Source organism: Chlamydotis macqueenii, chromosome 25, assembly GCF_036417535.1.
Source record: "Chlamydotis macqueenii isolate bChlMac1 chromosome 25, bChlMac1.mat, whole genome shotgun sequence".
Classification (NCBI taxonomy): Eukaryota; Metazoa; Chordata; class Aves; order Otidiformes; family Otididae; genus Chlamydotis; species Chlamydotis macqueenii.
The window spans coordinates 147,043-166,643 of record NC_141580.1 but is presented as its reverse complement, the minus strand read 5'-3'; the positions used below and the strand labels follow the sequence as shown (position 1 = coordinate 166,643).

At 68.8% G+C, this 19,601-nt stretch overlaps 1 protein-coding gene across 4 annotated transcripts in view; it reads right to left on the bottom strand.

Moving 5' to 3' along the window:
- Positions 1-2,808: 2,808 nt before the first annotated feature.
- Positions 2,809-19,601, bottom strand: part of ARHGAP23 (Rho GTPase activating protein 23) — a 34,158-nt gene continuing 17,365 nt past the window's right edge. For all 4 annotated transcript variants that reach the window (XM_086766799.1, XM_086766796.1, XM_086766797.1 and 1 more), the window contains exons 2-24: positions 19,177-19,356; positions 16,282-16,306; positions 15,480-15,572; positions 15,037-15,115; positions 14,709-14,763; positions 12,594-14,046; positions 11,723-11,878; positions 11,475-11,586; positions 11,321-11,378; positions 11,031-11,168; positions 10,634-10,933; positions 9,427-9,488; positions 8,951-9,078; positions 8,689-8,807; positions 8,453-8,608; positions 7,843-7,921; positions 7,362-7,435; positions 7,162-7,251; positions 6,842-6,967; positions 6,660-6,701; positions 6,452-6,545; positions 4,996-5,027; positions 2,809-4,882 (exon numbers count right to left, since the gene is read on the bottom strand). In XM_086766799.1, the coding sequence (XP_086622925.1) occupies positions 3,854-4,882; positions 4,996-5,027; positions 6,452-6,545; positions 6,660-6,701; positions 6,842-6,967; positions 7,162-7,251; positions 7,362-7,435; positions 7,843-7,921; positions 8,453-8,608; positions 8,689-8,807; positions 8,951-9,078; positions 9,427-9,488; positions 10,634-10,933; positions 11,031-11,168; positions 11,321-11,378; positions 11,475-11,586; positions 11,723-11,878; positions 12,594-14,046; positions 14,709-14,763; positions 15,037-15,115; positions 15,480-15,572; positions 16,282-16,306; positions 19,177-19,356 (4,680 nt within the window). In that variant the 3' untranslated portion in view covers positions 2,809-3,853. The remainder of the gene's footprint in view (positions 4,883-4,995; positions 5,028-6,451; positions 6,546-6,659; positions 6,702-6,841; positions 6,968-7,161; positions 7,252-7,361; positions 7,436-7,842; positions 7,922-8,452; positions 8,609-8,688; positions 8,808-8,950; positions 9,079-9,426; positions 9,489-10,633; positions 10,934-11,030; positions 11,169-11,320; positions 11,379-11,474; positions 11,587-11,722; positions 11,879-12,593; positions 14,047-14,708; positions 14,764-15,036; positions 15,116-15,479; positions 15,573-16,281; positions 16,307-19,176; positions 19,357-19,601) is intronic.

Below are 19,601 nucleotides of genomic sequence, written 5' to 3'. Positions count from 1 at the left end.
GGTGGCACGGCAGCCGCGCTGCCTCCGTCACTGGCCGGGGGGTTGCTGCCATCCCGGGGGGGTGTCGCTGCCGTCGGCTGCCTGCCGGCCGCCAGCCCCGGCTCTCCCCGCGGCCGGGGGCCGCTGCGAGGGCTGGGGAGGAGGGAGCCGGGAGAGGTGCGGCGAGGCACCCGGGCGTGCCGGAGAGGCCGAAGGCTGAGGATGTGAAACGGGGAGGGGGCGGAAATGGGCCACGTCGGGCTGCCCGTCACCCTGGGGTGGGAACGTAGCACTTTAGGTGGGCACCTGGGTGGGCGCGGTGGGCAGGACAGGGGGATGCTGTGATCTCGGGGGGCTCTGACCACACGGGGACACCCTGCCGGACCCCGTCCCCTTCCCCAAACGCCCTTAGGGACGAGCAGGCGCGACGGGTCCCCGGAGCCCCCTGCTCCGGCAGAGGTGCCGGCCGGGACCCCATGCTGGCCGTGGCCCCTCCCGGGGAGAGCAGCCCCCTGCCCAGCCTGGGGGGCCAGGGGTCCCCGGGGTGCGTGGCCGGGCGACGCCTGCCCGTGTCCACCACCCATCAGCACAGCCGAGCCGCGTGCACATCACGTGTGTGCGTGTGTGTGTGCATGCGTGTGCGCCGCGTGCGCCTGTGCCCCGCGCTGCCCCAGCCGCAGTGAACACGCAACCTTCCGTTGGCTAGTTCGTCCTTGGGTTGGTTTCCTTTAAATTATTTTTCTTCTTTTCCCCCCCTCTTTTTTTGTATATCAATCATTTTTGTACAGAAGAACGAGCCTTTTTTGAATAACAAAGAGAAAAGAAAAAAAAAAATCATGATGCAATTTCTTTGGATTGCAAAAAGCAACTCTTTACATTTAAGTGAAGTGTCTTAACATTTTATATTGTTTTAAAAAATATATTTACATATTATATATATAATATACGTAATATAAATATATATAAAAATATTTAAGAAGAGAAGAAAAGAAATAAATCTCATGTCTGGTGTGTTAGGGGTGGATGTTCTGCCCTGGTGAGGCCACAGCTCCCTGTGAGTGTGAGTGTCCCGCACCGTCCCGCACCGTCCCCGTCCCTCGCCAGAGCAGGGGCGAAGGGGCCGGGTGCCCCCGGGACGCTGATCCCGTGGGCGATGGCCCCGGGGTGCTGCAGCCCCCGCCCCCAGCAATAGCAGTCACTGGATGCGTTTTATTTAATTGTTAATTATTTTTTCTTGGTACCAAAGTGAAACACTGTAGCAAAGCCGCAGCTTCTTATGGTCGGGACGCGGGGTGCCCCCTGTCCCCCAGCCCCGTCCCCCCCGACCCATGCCCCATGGATGTGCCACCCCCCCGTCCTGCCAGCACCCGTGGAGGGGGGTCTGCAGACCCCTCCCCGCCACCCTGCCGTCCTGGGGGTGTGAGTGGGACAAGTGCCACCGGCCCCCCCAGGGACGCGCGGGTGCAGCCCCCATCCCGGTAGCACCCATGGGTGGGCGGGGACGCCCATCCCGCTGGGAGCAAGCTCCGGCTGGTTTGAGGGTTGGGGGGGTCCCATTCGCTTTGCTGCACCTCAGCTTTGTCCCGGGAGCTGCGGGACCCCCGCCCAGCCCAGCGCTGGGTGATGGAGTGCGCGGTGCTGGGCGAGGGGGTGCACGGCGCTGGCTCGCACCCATTTCTCCGCCCCCACCCACCCCCCGCCCATCAGGCTGGTTTCTCCGTGAGCGTGTGCGTGTCCGTGCGTGTGCGTCCGTCCTTTCATGGCATCACGCAAACCCTCCCTGAGCACCGAGCCCGGTGCCTTCGCTGAAGCAAGAGGACAAAACAAAACAAAACAAAACCAAAAACAAACAAAAAAAAAAGGAAACATTGCAAAAATGATCAAAAAAAAAAAAAAAAAAAAAAAGCGCTGCCTGCATCATGCATGTGTCGGAGGCGCCCACTGCATGCGCACCCCGCTTTACTCGTCTGGATGTTGTTTAAAAAAGGCTAAGGCTTTTAAAGGGATTAAAAATAAAAAAAAAAAAAGAAAAAAAAATCCTGATACTCTTTAGAGGCTGTTTTGGGGTTTCTACAACGTCGTGTGTCTCTCAGCATGAATTTTCTTGTGAACTGTTTTAAAAGAAAAAAAAAATAATGAAAAAAAAAAAAAAAAAAGCCTTGCACAGGGTGGAGGCGGGTCCGGGGGGGCTGGCCCCCCGCCGCCCCCGCCCTGTGCCCGGCGCCGTCCCTGTGTCGCTGTGGATGCCATGGGTCGTGCTGTGCGCAACGTGACCATTGTGACTTGCAAACTCCGATGACAAAGGGTTGCTTTTTATTTTTCTTTTCCCTTTATTACTTTTCTTTTCTATCAGAGTGTCTGGCTTTAATAAAATTACTTTTTTTTTTTTCTCTCTATGGCGCTTTTTTCCCCCCAGGTTTGGTCTCTCGTGTCGCCGCGCTGGTCGGGGCGGGGGGCGGGGAGGGGTGGGACGTCCCCAGTGTGAGCACCACCGCGGTCCCGCAGCCCCTGGGGGTGGGTCCATTGGGTTGGGGGCTCCAATCTCCCCCCCGCCCCCCTCCAGACTCACAGAAAAGCCAGGATCAATGCTTCCCTGGATGCTGCCGGTGCTCCAGGACCTGCGGCACACAGGGAAATGGGGAGGGGGGCATGCACTGAACCCCCCCAAGCAGGAGAGGCAATAACGGCAAGAAGCCACCTCCTCGAATAACCAGTTTATTTCCAATATATAGACTGGGAGTGGGTGGGGGCAGCGTCCAAAGCAGGGTGGGTGTGTTGTTTGTGGGTTTTTTCTTTTTTTTTCCTTTTTTTTTTTTTTTTTTTTTTTTTTGCAGTTTTGCATACACCGGCTCTGCGGCCGACTCGTACACCACGCCGGGAGGGGGGGGAGGGGGGGGCCCATGCAGGGGTGGGGGTTAAAAAGTCAACACTGGTCCAGCACGTCCCCTGCTCGGGGCTGGCCTTTCAGCTGAGCAAAACTTCTTAAAAAATCCTTATAAATCCTTTGTCGTATGTTACACAGTCAGAGACAGTATTTACAGGGGGAAAAAAAAAAAAGAAAAAAGGAAAGAAAAAACCCAACTTTACAGCAAGTATTTGCATAACGTATGAGAACGACACGGAGACAGTGACGCGATCGACATCCCCAGCGCGGCCCGGGCCCCGGCACGGGTGTGCCGGCCAGGCTGGGGGTCCCCGCGCCCCCGCCAGCCCTCTCCCCCTCCCCGGGCGGCTGCACCGCACCCCCTTCCTAAAGTGCTTCTGGCCTGGGGGGGGGAAGGAAGGGGAGCAGGCTGGGGAGGGGGCCGTGCCGTGCCGTGCCGGACCGCGGCCCACGGGGGTGCAGGGGACGGCAGTGTCCCGCCCCCGCAGGGCGCCCCCTCCTCACACCCGCTCTCCTGCAAACCCCCCCGGCCCGTGGGGGCCCCGTCTGTCGCGCCAAGGGACCCCCAGCTCAGCCGCGCCCCGACAGCCCGGCCCGGCGGCGCAGAGCGCACCCGGCGTCACCGGGGGGTCCCCGGGGTCCCCGGCGCGGGAAGGGCTCCGGCAACGGCAGCCGCAGCGCCCAGGGAAGCGCCCGCACTTCGCACCGCTGCGGCCGGGGACAGCAGGGCCACCGCCGCCCGGGGTGGGGGACAGCCCCCACGAGCCCCCTTCCCACCCCCCCGGCACCGCCTGGGGGGCCGGGACCTGCCGCTCCCCAAAAGAAGGGGGACAAGGTGGCTCTGTCCCCCGCGCGGCGCGGAGGGGGTGAGGGAGACTCGTGAAATAAGAGCAGCTTGTCCCGAGCACAATTAAATACAAGAACAAAGGGGAGTCCTTAAATTAGAGACTGGCTGGGGCAGGGGAGAGGCGGCGGGGGCACCTCGGGAGGTCAGAGACACTGGGGGAAGCGCAGGGGGGCCGGGGGGCTGCCCGGGGGGCTCTTGGTGCCCGGCGCCTCGCCGACAGCACCGGGCTGTGCCAGGGTGGGCGCCGGGGGCCGGGCTTTGGTGGACTCCAGGCTGCTGAGCCCCGAGTCCTTGTCACGGCAGGGTCCCGGGGCCCCCTCCAGCCCCCGCGGCTCCTTCCACTCGTTGAAGTTGAGGTCCTTGAGCCCCCCGGGCACCACCACCGTGTGCCGACGCCAGCTGCTCTTCTTGCGGCGGGTCTCGGGGGAGTGGGCTCGGCGCAGGCGGACCCCCATGTCATCAGCCGAGGCGCGCAGGCGCTGCCGGAGCTGCTCCCGCAGCGAGGGCCGCCCGGCAGGAACCCGGTGGGCGCCCTGGTCTTCCCCGGTGGGCGCCGGGGGCTCGCCGGCCGGCCGGGGCCGCCCCAGCTTCCTGCGGGCCAGCGTGTCGCACTGGATCAGGTGGTGGGAGTTGAAGGAGGGGCGGCCGGAGGGCCCCTTGTCCTCGTCCCCAGTGCCCCCATCCATCTGCCCCGGCCGGGCTCGGGCGCCCTCCCGGCTCTCCGTGTCCGTCTCCATGTGGCTGAGCTCGCTGCGCTCGTCGTCCGCCTCCTCCCCGCGGCTCCCGGCCACTGACTGCACCTCGGAGCACAGGCTGCGGTCCATGGTGGACAGGGTGGAGTAGCCCGACACGATGGAGCGGGCGTCCGGCGCCGGATCGGACCCGGCACCCCCGGGCTCCAGGGAGCTCTCCCGCTCCATCCCGGCCAGGCTGGGGGCCACTGGCTCGGCACCGGTGCCACGGGGGGCTTTGCCGGGTGCTGGCAGGGTGGTCGCGGCCCCCTCATCCTCCTGCTCCCGGCCCAGGGTGTCCCTGCGCTCCGCGTCGTCATCGGTGCTGCTCCCAACACCCTCAGCCTCCCTCTTCTTCCTCCTCTTGCGGGCGGCGGCTGAGACGAAGGGGATGGCGAGGAGGTCCCGGTGCGGCGGCGCCTTCCTCGACGGCCATGTGCCCTGGAAAAACGGTGACAGCGGGGTCAGGGATGGCGGTGCCGGGGTGAGGGTTGGGCTCCCTGCCCCAGCCGCCGCCTCCCTCCCCGCCGGCCCCTGGCCTGGGACCCTCTTACCTTCGGTTTGGCGGAGCCGCTGCAGGCCAAGCCTGTAAAGCAGAGCAGAGCGGGGAGGGGGAGTTAGCCAGGCCCCAGATTTGGGCACGTCCTGGGGAAGGGGTTTGGTGGGCAGAGCTGGGGGATGCTGCTGCGTTCCCCCAAAGCGGGATGGGGACGTGCCAGGGCCATGGGAGTGGCTGGCCCCTGGCAGGGACGCCAGTGCCACGCAGTTTCATGTGCCTCCGGATGCCGGGAGGCTGGGGAGGGGGGTCTGGCGGTGCACGGGGGTCCCCGGCACTGTGGAGCGTCAGGATGAGGAATGGGAGGGACACGCAGGCACACACAACCGGGAAACACAGACAGGACACCGGCAGCGGGGACCCCAACCCTCCCACAGCCATGGTGCACAGGCGGGACCGGGGCTGAGCACGGCACTGCCACCGCCCCGGCACTGGGACGGGGCACGGGGAGCCGGCTCGACGCCACATCCAGCCTCGGAGCGTGGCCTGGGATGGGCTGTGCCGGAGGGGCTGGGAATGGCCGTGGGGCTGCCCTGGCTTCCCGAGGGGTTAGGGGGCAAGTGGGGACACGGGGGTGATGGGCAGCCCTGGCCCCGCTGCCACGGTGTGGAGGACAAGGACAAGACGACAGACCCCCTCTCCCACCCGCACGCCCCGGGACGGGGTTAGAAGCTGGTGACGACGAGAGAGGGGGGAGGCAGGAAGGGAGTGCAGACCCTCCCCGTGGCATCAGGACCCCTAGACGCCGGTGTTTGAGTGTGCTGGTCCTGGGACACCCTGCACCCATCCCACCCGGCACCGCCGCAGGCACCAGCCAAGGATGGGGGAGAACCAGGGCAAAAGGATTCGGGGCTCCCCGGGGGCTCCGCCGCCCCTCTCCATGCTGGGGACCCTGGGGACAGTGGCTGGGCAGGACAGGCCCCCTCCCCTCCCGCTGCCCCCCTGCTCCCACTCTCTCGTGGTCACCCGGGGGAGTTAGTGCGTGAGCAATGTACCCAGGATCAACACTGTACCCGCTCTAGCTCTCGATGTCCGCTGGAGGAGGAGGAAGAGGAGGAGGAGGAGGAGGAGGAAGAGGACAGCACAGAGAAGTTCAAGGAAAGAACGTAAGAAATCAGTCGAACATCAGAGTCTCCCAGTCTGTGGGTTGGCAGCGTGGCTGGCGCGGGGCAGCGGGCACGGGCAGGGGTCCCAGGGGCTGCCGGGACGCCGCGGCCGGCTGGGCTTGCAGAGGGACAGGGAGCAGCCAGCGGAGAGGAGGGTGACAGGAGAGGGTGGGGAGGGGGCTCTGCCAGCCCCCTTGGGGGGATGTCCCCGCTCTCCAGCGAGGAGGGTGCCGGGGTGTCCCTCTCCAGCACCCATGGGTGTCCCGGGGCGGCAGTGCGAGCGCGGGGGGATGGAGCGGCTGGAGAGGTGTCCCAGCGCGCCCCGGTGCCGCGTGCACTGCTCCTTACCTGCGGCATCGCCGGGCGCCACGGTCCTGCCGATGTTGGGGAGCAGGTACTCGATGTTGGGCACGGACTGCGCCTCCTTCTCATCCACGGGCGTCTGCGAGGTGAGGGGACGCGGTGGTCAGGGGGCTGCCGATTGCCCCCCGGCTCCCAACCGGGGCTCCGTGCCCCCCCACCCCACAGCGAGACCCCTCGGGGGGACGGGACTCACCTTCTCGCCCTTGTCCTCCTTGTCGCTGAAGAACCAGTCCGACTGCGGGAGCGGACGAGAGAGGGGTTAGGGACCAGCGAGGAGCGCTGGGAGCTCGGCGCGGCAGGGGCGCATCGTCCCCCGGGGCGCGGGTCAGCCCCCTCCTCCGGCCACGCCGACGCCCGCCCGCTGGCGGCACTTACGTGCTGGATGAGGGTCTCCACGATTTTGTAGCGGTCAGGCATGTGCGTCACCATGTCGGTCATGTTGTCCTCGGATGTCCGCACCAGCGTGGGGCCGAACACCAGGGCCAGGTTTCGGGGCTCCATCTGCAACCGGGGCCAGGGTCAGCGCCTGCCCGTGGCCACCCCTCGGCTTTCGCCGCTCCATCAGGCGCCGTGTCCCTTCCCACCCCGCCGTGCGCCATGGCTCAGCCCGGGCTGGGGGGCTCGAGGTGGGGCAGGGCTCTGGGAGAGGCCCTGGGACGGCGCGCAGGGCTGGGCGGCGGGGCGGGGGCCGGTACCTTGTTCTTCTCCGAGTGGTCAGCGATGGTCTTCAGGTGGCCCACCAGGAACTTGAGCGTCTCGTAGTAGTGACCTGGTAGGTCCCGGATCTGTGGGGAGGCACTGGGTCACCTCTCTGCTCACCCCCCCCCGCCTCTCCCACCCAAACCAGCACCCAAAGAGGGGCTCCAGGGCTGTGCCCCCTGCCCCATCTCCCTACCAGCTTCCGCAGCGTCCTCATCCTCTCGCTGGCGTCCTCTATCCGGTTGGCCTCGATGAAGTCGTTGTACTTATCTGAAAGCGGGACACGGGGGGGGTCAGAGGCGGGCAGAGGGGCAAGGGCACCTCCCGGAGCCAGGGACCCCCGGGTGCACCAGTCAGAGATACTGGGGAGGGGGCTGGGGGTGCTGCTCAGGTCCCACTCGGATGGGGCACAGAAGGACAGGGAAGGACAAGGACAAGGGCTGGCCCAGGGGACTCAGTGAGGGGTGGGGGGGTCTGCAGAGCCCCCCGCCTCGGCTGGGCGCCGGCTCGCTCCATCGCAGGGTCTGGGAACTGGTCCCCAACACAGGGATGGGTGGGACGGGCTCTGCGGTGGCCGGTCAGCCCGGCGTTGGCCATCGCCGTGTGGCCATCAGCACCGGGCCACCTGCAGCCGCTCTGGGGGCCCCGACAGCCCCGGGGGGAGCGCAGACACTCACCGTCCGTGAAGAGGGGCTCGGGCAGCTTCCGGAAGAAGGATTTCAACAGGCTGCTAATGACATTCAGGTCCTGCCACCGCTGCGGGGAGAGAAGGGGCCGCTCAGAGGGACCGTGTCGGTTGAACCCGCGGGGAGAGGCTCCCCAGGCCACCGCCACCGAGGGGGACACCGGCCACCACTGCCGTGGCCCTGGGGACAGCGGGATGGCCATCCCCAGCCTGCAGCTGGCAAGGGAAGCCCTGTGCCGCTGCAGCGCTGCAGTGAGATGCAAGGGGACAAACGTGTCCCCAAGCTGCCACCAACACTGCCGTCACCAACCGCTAGGCGGCCCTGCCACGCCAGGGAGGGGCACGGTGACGGACACTGGGAGGGCGATGGAGATGGGGTGATGATGGAGACGGGGAGGGCGATGGAGAGAGGGATGGTGATGGAGAGAGGGATAGTGATGGAGATGGGGGTGATGATGGAGACAGGGACGGTGATGGAGACGGGGATGAAACCATGGACCAGGACAACAGCCCCAGGAGCGTCCCAGCGGCATGGGGATAGGGATGGAGCTGGGGCCGGGGCCAGGGCCGGGGCAGGGACCTGCAGCCCGCGCTGCCCTCACCTCATCCTGCAGGTTGATCTCGGCGGCTCCCTTGTTGAGCTGCTCCTGCAGGCTGGACACCACCGCGTTGTTCCCGGGCACGCGGTAGATGCCCATGTACTCCAGCCCCCGGTCCTCCACCACCTTGCAGCAAGCCTCCACGATCAGGGGGACGTTCTGCGGGAACAGGGAGGGGGTGACGGCGGTGCCGGGCCGCGCGGGGTCCCCCAGCGCCGGCACTGCCGGCGCGGCCGTACCTTGTTGTCCGGGGCGGGCTGGCAGTCCTCCAGCCTCACGCCGAAGGCACGGGGGGCAGATTTCTTATTCTTCTTCATGATGTTGATGCCCCATGGGGCTTTCTGGGAGCTGCTCTCATCTGGGGAGTAAAACCCGCAGGATCCTTTGCTAACGAGCCGGGAGAAATGGGAAGAGCCTCCTTGCTGCCCCACGGGGACCGGCACGATGGCGGTCCTGGGGTTTGCTGTGCGGGGTGCCCCACGCCGCACGGGCGGGACCTACCTTTCGTGACAGCCGCGTCCTGCCGCGGGGACCGGGGCGCGCTGGTTCCCACCTGCTTCAGGAACTCGGCTCGGATCCCCAGCCCGCGAGAGCCCTTGGGCGAGGAGTCGGGCTTGGCACCCGCGGGGCTGCGGGGAGAGCGGGGGGCTCAGGCGGGGCACGGCCGGGGGCACCAGCTCGGTGCAAAACCTCCCCCAAGCGCCGGCATCTGTCCCGGGCTGCCCGGTACCCGACCTGCGCCCGTGGGGCTGCACCCCACATCAGGGAACGGGGACCCCTGGGGGAGCCCTGAGCCGCTCTCGCCCTTTGCTCAGCGCCACTTTGGCTGAGCCGGACCCCGCCGGCACCCCAAGCGAAGGCGGGTACAACCAGCCCCTCTGGCGCTGCCCCGTCTGGGGAGGGTTTGCTCCATCACTTTAAAATCGAGGTGAATAAAGCGCCCGGGGGTCTCGGCGCCCACCGGCCCAGGTCCGTACCTCACTTTCCGGTAGTCGTTTAACTTCTTGTTGATAAGCGCCTGGCTGGCAAAGCCGGGGTCCTGGGGGGCAGAGAGAAGAGGGGAAGGGAGAGCTTGAGCAGCGCGTCCCAAGGAGGCCCTGGGCCAGTCCACGCTCTGCCGGGCGCCATGCGGGACCAGGAGAAGAGAGGATCGGGTCCCCGCTGCCCCGAAACAGCCGGCGCCCGACAGCGCTCGCCGCTCCGCAGTGGTCTGCAGCGCTCCTTGCCGCGGCACAGGGCGGCACGCAAGCTCCGAGCTGGCCGCAAAGGTTTGGGGACGGGTGCGTCCCTCAGCAGCATGCGCACCTCCGTCCGCCACACCGGGCACACCTGCTGCGCCACGCGGCATCCGAAAACACGCACCCGTTCCAGCGGGACGCTGCCCACCCGGCAGCACCGCAGCCCCGGCGGGCGCTCAGACGGCTCCGCGGGCCCCGACCCGGCAGCACCCTCCTTGTGCCGGCGCTGTCAGCCCCGCCAAGCCCCCCGCGCTCTCCGGAGCGGGGCTGTGCCGCAGAGAACCAGAGACCGCGCCGAGCTCAACGCACCCTCCAGGGCCGGAGCCTGCCAAGACCCCAGCATGAACGCTGCAACCAAACGCGGCCGTCCCGGCCCCGCGGGGAGACGGCACGCAGCCAGCCCAGCGCTGGCACATCCAGCCCCGCGGATCCTCCGCTGGAGCCCCTGGCCCCAGGGAGCGGCTCTCCCCATCTGAGACCCGAGCCACTCATTGCACAGAGCATGGCTGCCCAGCAAGGGCTCAGCCCCGATGCCACGCCAGCCCTGGGCACGCACCGAGCCCGACACAAATCTCTGCCACCTCTCTCCGCCAACGGAGACACAACGCACCACGGCAGAGCCACGCGCGCTCCTCTCCCACCGCGTGACTAAACACTGCCGGTGAATCCGGCACCAACACTGCCTGGAAGCGCCGCCGCGGCACGCAGAGAGCCACGCCGTCTCCGCCGAGCGCCCCGGCGTGCCCTGCCCCGGCCGAGGCCGGCAGAACCGCGCTCTTCTTGGACGCCGCGGTGCCCGCGAGCCCCCGTGTGCCCCTGGGAGCACGGCACGGGCCGGGCGAGCCCCGCATCAGGGGGAAGCAGCGCAAGGCAAAGAGGCGGAGAGAGCCGAGGCGGTTAGCGCCGGGAGAGCCAGAGGCAGCCGGGAGCCCCATGTGGCTCTCACCTCGCCCTCGGCCTTGCCGTTCTCCCTGATGACTTTGATCCAGGCCAGCATGTCTTCCCGATCCTCTGCCTGAAAGAGATATTCACAGAAGTCAGCGGTCGTCAGGCGGAAGACGTGCTTCCTCTTGGTCTCGCTGTAGGAGATGTCCACCAGGCACCCTCGGACGCTGATCGGCGGCTCCTCCTCACCTGGGGCCGGGGCGCAGGTCGCTGCCTCCCGCCTGTCCTTGCCCAGGTACAGCGAGTGGGCGCGCAGCACGGCGAAGACGCGCTTCCACTGCCGGATGCCTCCACCGACCTTCTGCGGGGAGAAGGGACGGCGCAGGGAGCTCAGGGACGCTGGCGGCGGGGAGCGGCCCCTCGGCGTGGCCGGCCGGCCTGGGGGGGCAGCCGCCTACCTTCCCCTTTTTGGTGAGGATCTGCTTGCAGTGGAGCCAGCCCTCCTTCCTCACGGCGCTGAACGGGACGTCCGAGAGGTCGGAGGTTGAGTGCCTTTTGGAGCGGGCGTCTTCGGACGTGCCAAGGCTGTCCAGAGACTGCGGGGGGACCGGGGGGCACCGTTGGGACAATGCCATCGGCACCCCACCGCCTGCCCAGCCCCACGGGCAGAGCAAGCCCGGGCTGCCCTCCTGCAGAGGTACCCAGGCGGGGGGCAGCCCCGGGACCCCTCGTGTCACCCACCACTCACCCCGTCGGTGAAGAAGCTCCTCAGCATGCGGAGGCTGGGGACCCGGCTGGGCATCCTCCTGGGGGGAGAGCATCCCCCGTGAGCGGGGCGGCCGGGAGGCGACGGGAGCCGTGCGGTGGCTCGGGGCGCGGGGTGGGGGGAGGTCCAGCCCTACCTCAGGATCTTCCCCTCATCCCGAAATGTGTTCAGACCGTCGTCGCAAGACTTGGAGCGCTCGGTGGTGATGGCCAGGAGGTAGGACGAGCGGCGGCTGGCGTTGATGCTGCCTGCGAGGAGGAGGAGGGCAGAGCACGCGCTGCTCAGCCCAGCGGGCACGCGGCAGAGCTGCAGGGCTGGGGGCTGCTCCTCCCCACCCCACCTCCCCGCGGACCCCGGCGGGAGACCCCCCCGCCCCACACTCACTGCAGTCCTGGGAGTAGTGCCGGCTGAGGGCGAAGGCGAAGGTGGGCGAGGAGGGGCTGGTGGCCACGGCGGGCGCCGAGTTCATGGTGCTGGAGACCACCGAGGAGGCGGGGACGTGCTTGGCCTTCAGGTCGATGCTGGGGCTGGTGGGTTCGTCTGCGGGAGGGGTGGGCAGCGTTGTAGGAGGGATCAGGGCAGGACTGGGCTGCGGAAGTCCACGCTGGGACCCCCCCCAGCACTTTTGGCAGGTGGTGGGTTTGTAGGTGCCCGGGCTGGGCTGGAGGACACGCTCCCACCCCCCAGCAAAGCCAGGAGCCACCGGTGCACCCGGACCCACACGCGGAGCAACCCCACGGCCCCCTAGCCCCACTCCATCCCCGCCCTCCCCCGGGTCCCTCCCCGGGAGCAGGCACGGGGCAGGGTGTGGGGTGCGGGAGGGGGCAGGGCTTGCGGCTCCCCCAGACCCAGCTGGGTCCCCCTGGGCAGAGCTGGCGGGCAGGGAGGTTCCAAGCAGGACAGGGAGCCCCGGACACCACCCTGTCCCCAATTTGGGCAGGGCTCCAGTTCACAGCCAGCGAGGGGTACCAGGAGGTGCGGGACAAGAGAGGGGAGGGGGCTGCTCAAGCCCAAACCCCAGCACCCCATCACCAGCACCTGCAGCCCGGGGACTGCACGTCCAGAGGCACCGGCACCGCCGGGTGCAGTGGGTGCTGTGGAGCGGCCCCTTCCCACCCCTGCGCCAGCCACAAACGGATGCGCCGAGACCGTGCAACACGCCCCGTCCCCCGAAACACGCCCTCCCCGGCACGGGTCCTGCTACAGCCCCCTCGCAGAGGCAGCCAGCCCCCGTGGGCGAGCCGCCCTGACTCACCGATGAAGGGGATGGACGCCAGCGAGTCCTCGGGGGCCGCCAAGGGAGCCACGCGCCGGCCCTGCCGCTCGGCCGCCGGCCTCTCTGCTTTGCCGCTGGCCGGCGGGGGGTCGCAAATGTCCGTCTCCTTCACCCCCTCGGGGAAGACAAAGTTCATCTGCCGCAGCGGGGCCGGCATCTTGCGGCCTGTGGGTGGCTTCTGCCGCAAAACCACCTCTTCCCTCCGCTCCTCGGGCTGCTCGGGCACCCGGCTGCTCTCCGGTCGCTGCTCCCTGGGTGCAGCAGGGACCGGCGGGGGTCCGGCGGGTAGCGGGACGGCGGGGACCACCCTGTCCGGAAGCGAGGCGGCCGGCCGCTGCAAGATGCTGAAGGTGGGCAGGCCGCCGAAAGCGGGGTCGCGGAAGGAGAGGGCGTGCAGCAGGCCGGTGCGGCGCTGGAAAGAGGGGCTGTAGCTCCGGTAGCCGATGTAGCCCGAATCATCCGTGCTCTGCAAGTTGGGCTGCGACGGGTGCTTCTGCACGGGTGCCGGCTCCCGCGAGGAGGAGGAGGAAGGCGCGAAGGAGCTGTGCAGGACCGGCTGCCCGGCGGTGGTGACGGTGGCCCGGCAGAGCCGCTCGGGCGGCCAGGCGGAGCGGTCGGAGCGAGGGGAGAGCAGGGCGCCGGGCTCCAGCGCCTCCATGGAGCGCCCGTGCCTGCCCAGGCAGTGGTCGGAGCGGGCGCGGGGCGCCCAGCCCTCGCGGGAGGGCTGCAGCAGGGTATCGTGCGACGTGCTGTGGGTCCAGCCCCGGGGGACCCCCGCCGAGCCCCCCAGCCGGTCCTGGGACACGCTGCGATAGCGGGGCGGCATGGCGTGCTGGCGCTCCTCCGAGGCGCTCCGCCGCGGCTCCTGGCTGCAAAACCAGCGGGACAGAGCCTGCTGGCACTCCTGCCGCCCGGGCGCCCGCTGACCGCCCGCCGCCTCCCGGGGGGCCCGCCCGGCCCCCGCCTGCCCCCCAACGCCCTCCTTGAAGCCGCAGTGAGTCCGGTGCTCCGGGAGGTGCTTGGGGACCCCGTAGCAGGAGGGGGCGGCAGGGGGGACCCCATAGCGGTCGGGCAGAGAGGATGCGATGTTGCCGTGGCAGCCGGTGCGGGAGAAGGAGCCGGGGTGCCCGTGGGGGTCGGTGGGGCGCGGGGGAAGACCCCCGGGCTGCGGCTCGTCGGGGCAGTGCGTGGGGCTGCCGCCCGCCTCGCTGCGGCCACTGGCGAGCGCGGCCATGCCGAGTGGGGACGAGGGGCCTGTGGCGGCGGGGTGATGGGCGCGGGTGTCCGGCGGCTGGCCCGGGGGCGGCTCGGCGCCCCGCGCCTGGAAGGGGTACGTCTTCCGCGGGTAGCAGATGGGAGGGGGCTCGGGGATGCTCTGCGCCCCGCCGCAGTACGGCTCGTTGCCCTTCAGGTAGGCGTCCTGCGAATACGCCTGCGGAGGGACGGGGGGTCAGGGCGGGGGGCCAGTGCTGCAGGGGTGCCCTCTGCTCCTCCCCAGCTGCCAGCAAACCTCCCCAGTGGGGCAAATCGGGCAGGGCTGGCTGCAGCCCCCCCGGCCTCGCTTTCCCACGGGGGCCCCTCCGGCACTGAGCGACGCTGCCGCCAACAGCAGCCCTTCCGCCCGCCCTTCCCCTTCCCTCCTTCCTAAAATACCCCGGCACGGCCGGCCCGCTCTCCCTTCTCACTTTTCACAGGCGCCTCCGACTCTGTGCCCAGGGGATCCTCAGAGCCCAGAGCAGGCACGGACGTGGATCCCCCCTGTGCCAGGGCTGTAAGACCCCCCAGCCCAACGGGAGCAGGTCACTCTCCAGCTACGCCCGAGGATGCTCCCCGAAAAAAAAAACGGGGCCATGTCCCCCACCCTTCCTGCCCTGGCTCTCCTGGCACCTCCGTTTCCGCACCCACAGGTGCCCTGGGACGCTGGTGGGGCTGTGTCCCCAGGTAAGGGCACTGGGGCACCCCCACGCAAGGTGCAGGAGGAGCGTGGGCAGGGACACGCCAGCCCCTCAGGTCTGGTGGGGCAGGAACGCTGGCACAACCCGGGAAAGCCGGGGACTTCCGAGCCCCGTCCCGGCACCCGCCCGGCGCACTCACCAGCTGCAGGATGTCCTCGTTCTTGGGCATGATGGAGAGCTCCAGCACATCGTCACTGCGGGGAGGGGACGGAGGGGTCAGGGGGCTGGGGTCGGTCCCCGCCTGCCCACCTGGACCCTCCATGAGGGGACGAGCGCCCCCGTCCCCACGCGACAGTCACAGCACCGCTGCCTGTCCCCCGCGCCCCGCAGTACCGCTGCCTGCGGGCACCCAAGCGACTCAGGGCTGCGGCCAGCCCCGGTGACACCCAGGGGGACGCGTCCCCTTCGCGTCGCCTGCCCGCTCTGCCCGTCCTTGCGCTGCTCCCGGCCCCAGGAAGAGCACTCACCTGTTCTGGATCAGCGCGATCACCTGCGAGTAGGTTTTCCCGATGATGCTCTCCCCGTTCACCTTGACCAGCCGGTCCCCTGCGGAGCAAGGGGAGAGGACAGCATCACCGCAAGCCAGCGGGGAGGTGGGTGGCACTTGGCTGTCCCCGCAGCATGGCCAGGGCTTCTGCCAGCGGCACAGCATGGTACGGGGAGCTGTGGGGACCCTGGCGCCAGTCTAACCCACGGGGACCCCCAACACTGCTCCCAGCATCGCAGGGACGAGCGAGCAGAGTGCCCACAGCACCAGGGAGCAGAGAGGAAAAAAAGGAGAACGACAAGAAAAAGAGCAAAACAAGCGAGAAAGCCCCTGGCAGAGGAGGCAGGGCATCGTACTCGTCCCCGCCAGCAGCCTGGAGCCACCTCCGGCTCCGAGACCCCTCAGCCCCGCCGCCCCGCTCACCGGTGCGCAGCCCAGCCTGGTGTGCCGGCCCATCCTCCCGCACGCTCTTCACGAAGATGGTGTCCATGGGCTCCAGGCGGCTCCGGGGGGGACCTGCTTCCCGGGAACAGGGTGTCAGGGAGCCGCTGGCACGCTGGGCCCGTCCCACGGCAAGAAGCGTGCTCGGCCCCTCGCGGTAACCCCCTCGCCTCCCCACGCCCACGCGCCCCAGCCCTGGGGGCCCGCGGAGCCAGGTCCTGCTCTGGGCAAAGCCCCCCTCTCGGGGCAGCCCCCCGGCCCCCATCACCCCCAGGCACGGCTGCGGCCGCGCTCCTTTGCACAAGAAAAAGCCGTTGGGTGCTGCAAGAAACCAGCGTCTCATCACCCCGCCGGCGCGCCGATGCGATCCGACGCCTTCACATTCGCTCACGTCACCCACAGCCCGCGGGAGGAGAGCAAGGCCGCGTCCCCATCCCCAAACGCCCCGCGCTGAGCCGAGCCGCCCGCCGCAGGGACCAGTGCTGGCCACGCCGCGGCCCCTCCGGCGTCGGGACAGACCCCCAAGGGCGCGAGGTGTAGCGACCCCGCCGAGGGCTCTGGGGACACCCAGCCCGTTTGCCACACCAAGTGCCAGCGAAGCGCCGCATCGCTTCGCCGCCAGCTGATATTCAGGGCGCCGGTACCACCAGCGGAGCCGGCGAGCTGCGTCCCCCGGCCGCAACACCCACTGCGACCCGCGACAGTCGCGTGCCCCCCGACCCCTGCGCCCACCGATGCAGGCAGTGACGTCCCCCTGAGCGGGGGGCACAGAGCCAGGGCTCACCTGCTCTGTTCCCATTCTCCTCCTCCTGCCAAAAGAAGAGAAGAACATTTATTTGGTGGCCGGGCCGAGGCAGCCACGGCGAGGGGACCCGAGGGGTGCCAGCCCCACGAAGCCCCTCGCGACACCGGCGTGTCCCTCCGCCCTCCGCAGCTAAAATTACCTCCTGACACCGGATCCGGCTGGGCCACCCGCGCAGCCCTGCCGGCGGGCAGGGAGCAGGACCCACCGCAGCCCCCGGCACCCAGCTACTGGGGAAGGGGCTGGTTTTGGGGCAGGGGAGCGGGAAGGGGCCCGGCCAGCTGAGGGGGTGGCATCTTGCCCTTCTCCTGGGCCACCGAGCCTGGCTGGGGAGAGCCCGAGCCCCCACAGCGGGGACCCAAGGAGGGACAGAGGCGCCCACTGGCACCCACGTCACCGCAGCGCCCGGGCAGTGGGTCCTGGTGACAGGGACCCCCAGGAAGGGGCCGGCTCTGCGCAGGCGTCCTGGGAGGGGCACCGGCCCCCAGCGGGGCTATATTTAGCCCTGCAATTATTTGGCAGGGTGGGACACGTCTGCAACTCCCCGCTGCACGGGGCGGGCTGTGGTGGGTGCCGCAGGGGGGACAGCGGAGGGGTCCCGGCACCCCCTTCCCAGCCACGGGCAGGGGACAGCCCCGGGAGCCAGGCGGCTCCGTCGCTCAGGGTGGGAACCACATCCGTGGGCTCCTGCCCTTGTGTCTTGCGTTCTCCCGTGGGAATCCCACTGCAGAGCCACCCTGCCCGTGGGGCGCCCGAACTGCGGCACCCGTGAGGGGCTGCAGCCGCGTCCCTGAGCCCCCAGCCCCACCACTGGGTCGGCTGCACCCCAGGCTACCCAGCCCCACACGGGGGTCCCACAGAGGGACCCTGGCAGCTGGAAGGGGACTTCTCCCTCCGCAAGAGCCGGATCCTGCCGTCCCCGGGGGATGCGCGAGCTCGGATGCAGCCACAGCTCCCTCCCCGGTCCCCCAGCCAGCGCAGTGCAGTGGGGATGCAGCCCCCACGTCCCCAGGGAGGGCAGGTCCCCACGGGGTGCTGGGAAGGGACCGCTCTCCATCCTAGTATGGCGAGGGGGACATTCCCAGTGAGGACGAGGAGGGGGCTGGAAGCATCTCTCCATGGCGTCCATCGCACGGTGGGAAGGAAAAGCCACGTCCCGCAGCCTCGGCACATATCTGGCACCGTGGGCTAGCACGGGGCCGTCCGGGGCCCCCGGAGGCACAGACTCGCCCCTCTCCCTGCCCCTCCTCGCCCGGCGGCACCCCAGAGCCCTTCCCGGCCCCCGGGCCAGCCCGGCAGCCCCGCTCCCAGGGCTGGGGCCGAGGTTGGGTGCAGCGGTGCCAAAGCACGGCCCGGCACACGCAGCTCTGCCCTCACCCTCCCTGCTGAGTCAACCCCAGCGAAACTCAGCCCCCGGACCTGGCTGCCCGCCGGCACCCACGGGTGCTGAGCCAGCCGCACCGCGCCCTACCCCGCCGGCCCGGGAGCGCCGGCTTCGGCTCAGACGGGTGCCGGGAGCTATTCCCAACCCTTTTCCAAGAGCATTTCCACCTCCCGGCGCTGATCCGGCTCCTTCCCACGCGGCCCCGTGTGCTCCCACCCTGGCGCAGCCCAGCACCGGTGCCCAGCGCCGCGGGGCAGGACCAGGGGGTGCCTTGGAAGGACGGCTGGGAGCGAGCAGGACGGTTCAGAGCGGGTTTGGGCCATCCCCACAACAAAAGTTCCTTCGCAGAGTCCCGCTGGCCAGGTCAGCATTCCTGGCGCAGGCAGGAAGGATTTAGGGAAGCAAAATAAGGAGCCTGGGAAAAGCTCTGCGGCGGAGGACGCTGAGCAGGCAAGTTGCTTCTCCCCACCCTGTGACTCATTTCCCACCGCCGGTCCCTGCCTGCGGGGAGGAGGCAGCGAGCGCCGGAGCCGTGGGGCAGCCGGAGCCGTGGGGTGGCCGGAGCCGTGGGGAGGCTGGAGCCGTGGCGGTGATGGGAGCATCCAGGCCTGTCCACCCCGGAGCAGGGAAAGGGCCGCGACAGACCATGCGGCTCCCACGCGGCTCCCGGACACTTCCCCCTTCATCTGCCCAGAAAATGGGGCGAGAGGGGGGATTCCGACGGTGGCGCGGCAGGACAGCTGGCTGGTCGGCTTCGGAGGGCACGGTCGGGCTGGAGGCTGCCCGCTGGTTTCGCAGGGTCCTGCCCGGACTGGGGCTTCTCAACGGCGCGGGGCAGAGGAAGCAACGGCTGTGCTGGGGGCTGGGTTTCCCCCAAAAGGCACTGGGGAAGGGTCTGGCTGCTGCAGAGCCGAGATGCGGGGTCAGGTACGTGCCTCTCGCCAGGCCAGGACCCGTCGGCACTTCCCTGGTGCTGGATGTCGGTGGGAGGAGGAGCAGCATCCTCCGAAGGGCCCACGCCCAGGCTCAGCTCCACGGTGGCCATGCACGGTTCACTTCAGCCCGAGTGACGTCCTGCCAGCGTCAAGCCTCTCCCCGGCCTCGGGGGCTCCCAGGTGCCTTTTCCCGCCGCTCGCGGGGATGCCGGGGCCATCGTTTGGAGCCGAGGGATTCCCTCCGTTCCCGCAGACGGCTGTCTCCCCCGCCAAAAGGCTCTGGGATGTCTCCGGCGGCGCCGCCGACTCGCTCCGAGCGCATCTCCCAGCAGCTCCGCAGGCTCCTCCGTCCCAGGGCCACCCACGGGTGGGGGCAGCTCCAGGCACCCCCAGTGAGGCAGGGGATGGACAGTCTGCTCCACGGCTCCCTGGACCCCTCCGCGCCCACCCCCAGCATCCTGCATCCAACCAGGGCGCCTCGGAGCCCCGCTCTGGCAGCCTTGGGGGTCCCCGCACCCCCACCCAGCCCGGTCCGGCCCCCCCAGGTCCCAGCCCTACCTTGGCAGTGGAGTGCACTGCTGACTCCGGGGGGTAGACGATGAAGTGGCGGAGGGTGAAGCCGAACCCCCCCTGCAAGCTCTTCCGCAGCACCACCGTCTTCGGGCCCACCCAGGGGAAGGGACCCTCCGGGGGCGCGTTGGCGTTCGGGGACGCCCCATCTCTCTGGCCCGGTGCTGGCTGTGGGGGCGAGGAGGAAGATGTCACTTCTGGCAGGATGGGGGTTGCGGGCAGTCAGCCCCGCATCTGCCCCCCCCAGACCCTGAAATCTGCTGGAAAAGCCGCTCGGCTTCTCCGAACCCCCTCCCTGCTCCCGGCCCCGTGACAGCAAATTCCAGTCCATCCCACCAGCATCCTCTGAGATTCCTCACGCGGGACCCTTTGGGAGAAGATGCATGGAAACGAAATTAAAAAAAAAAGGCGAG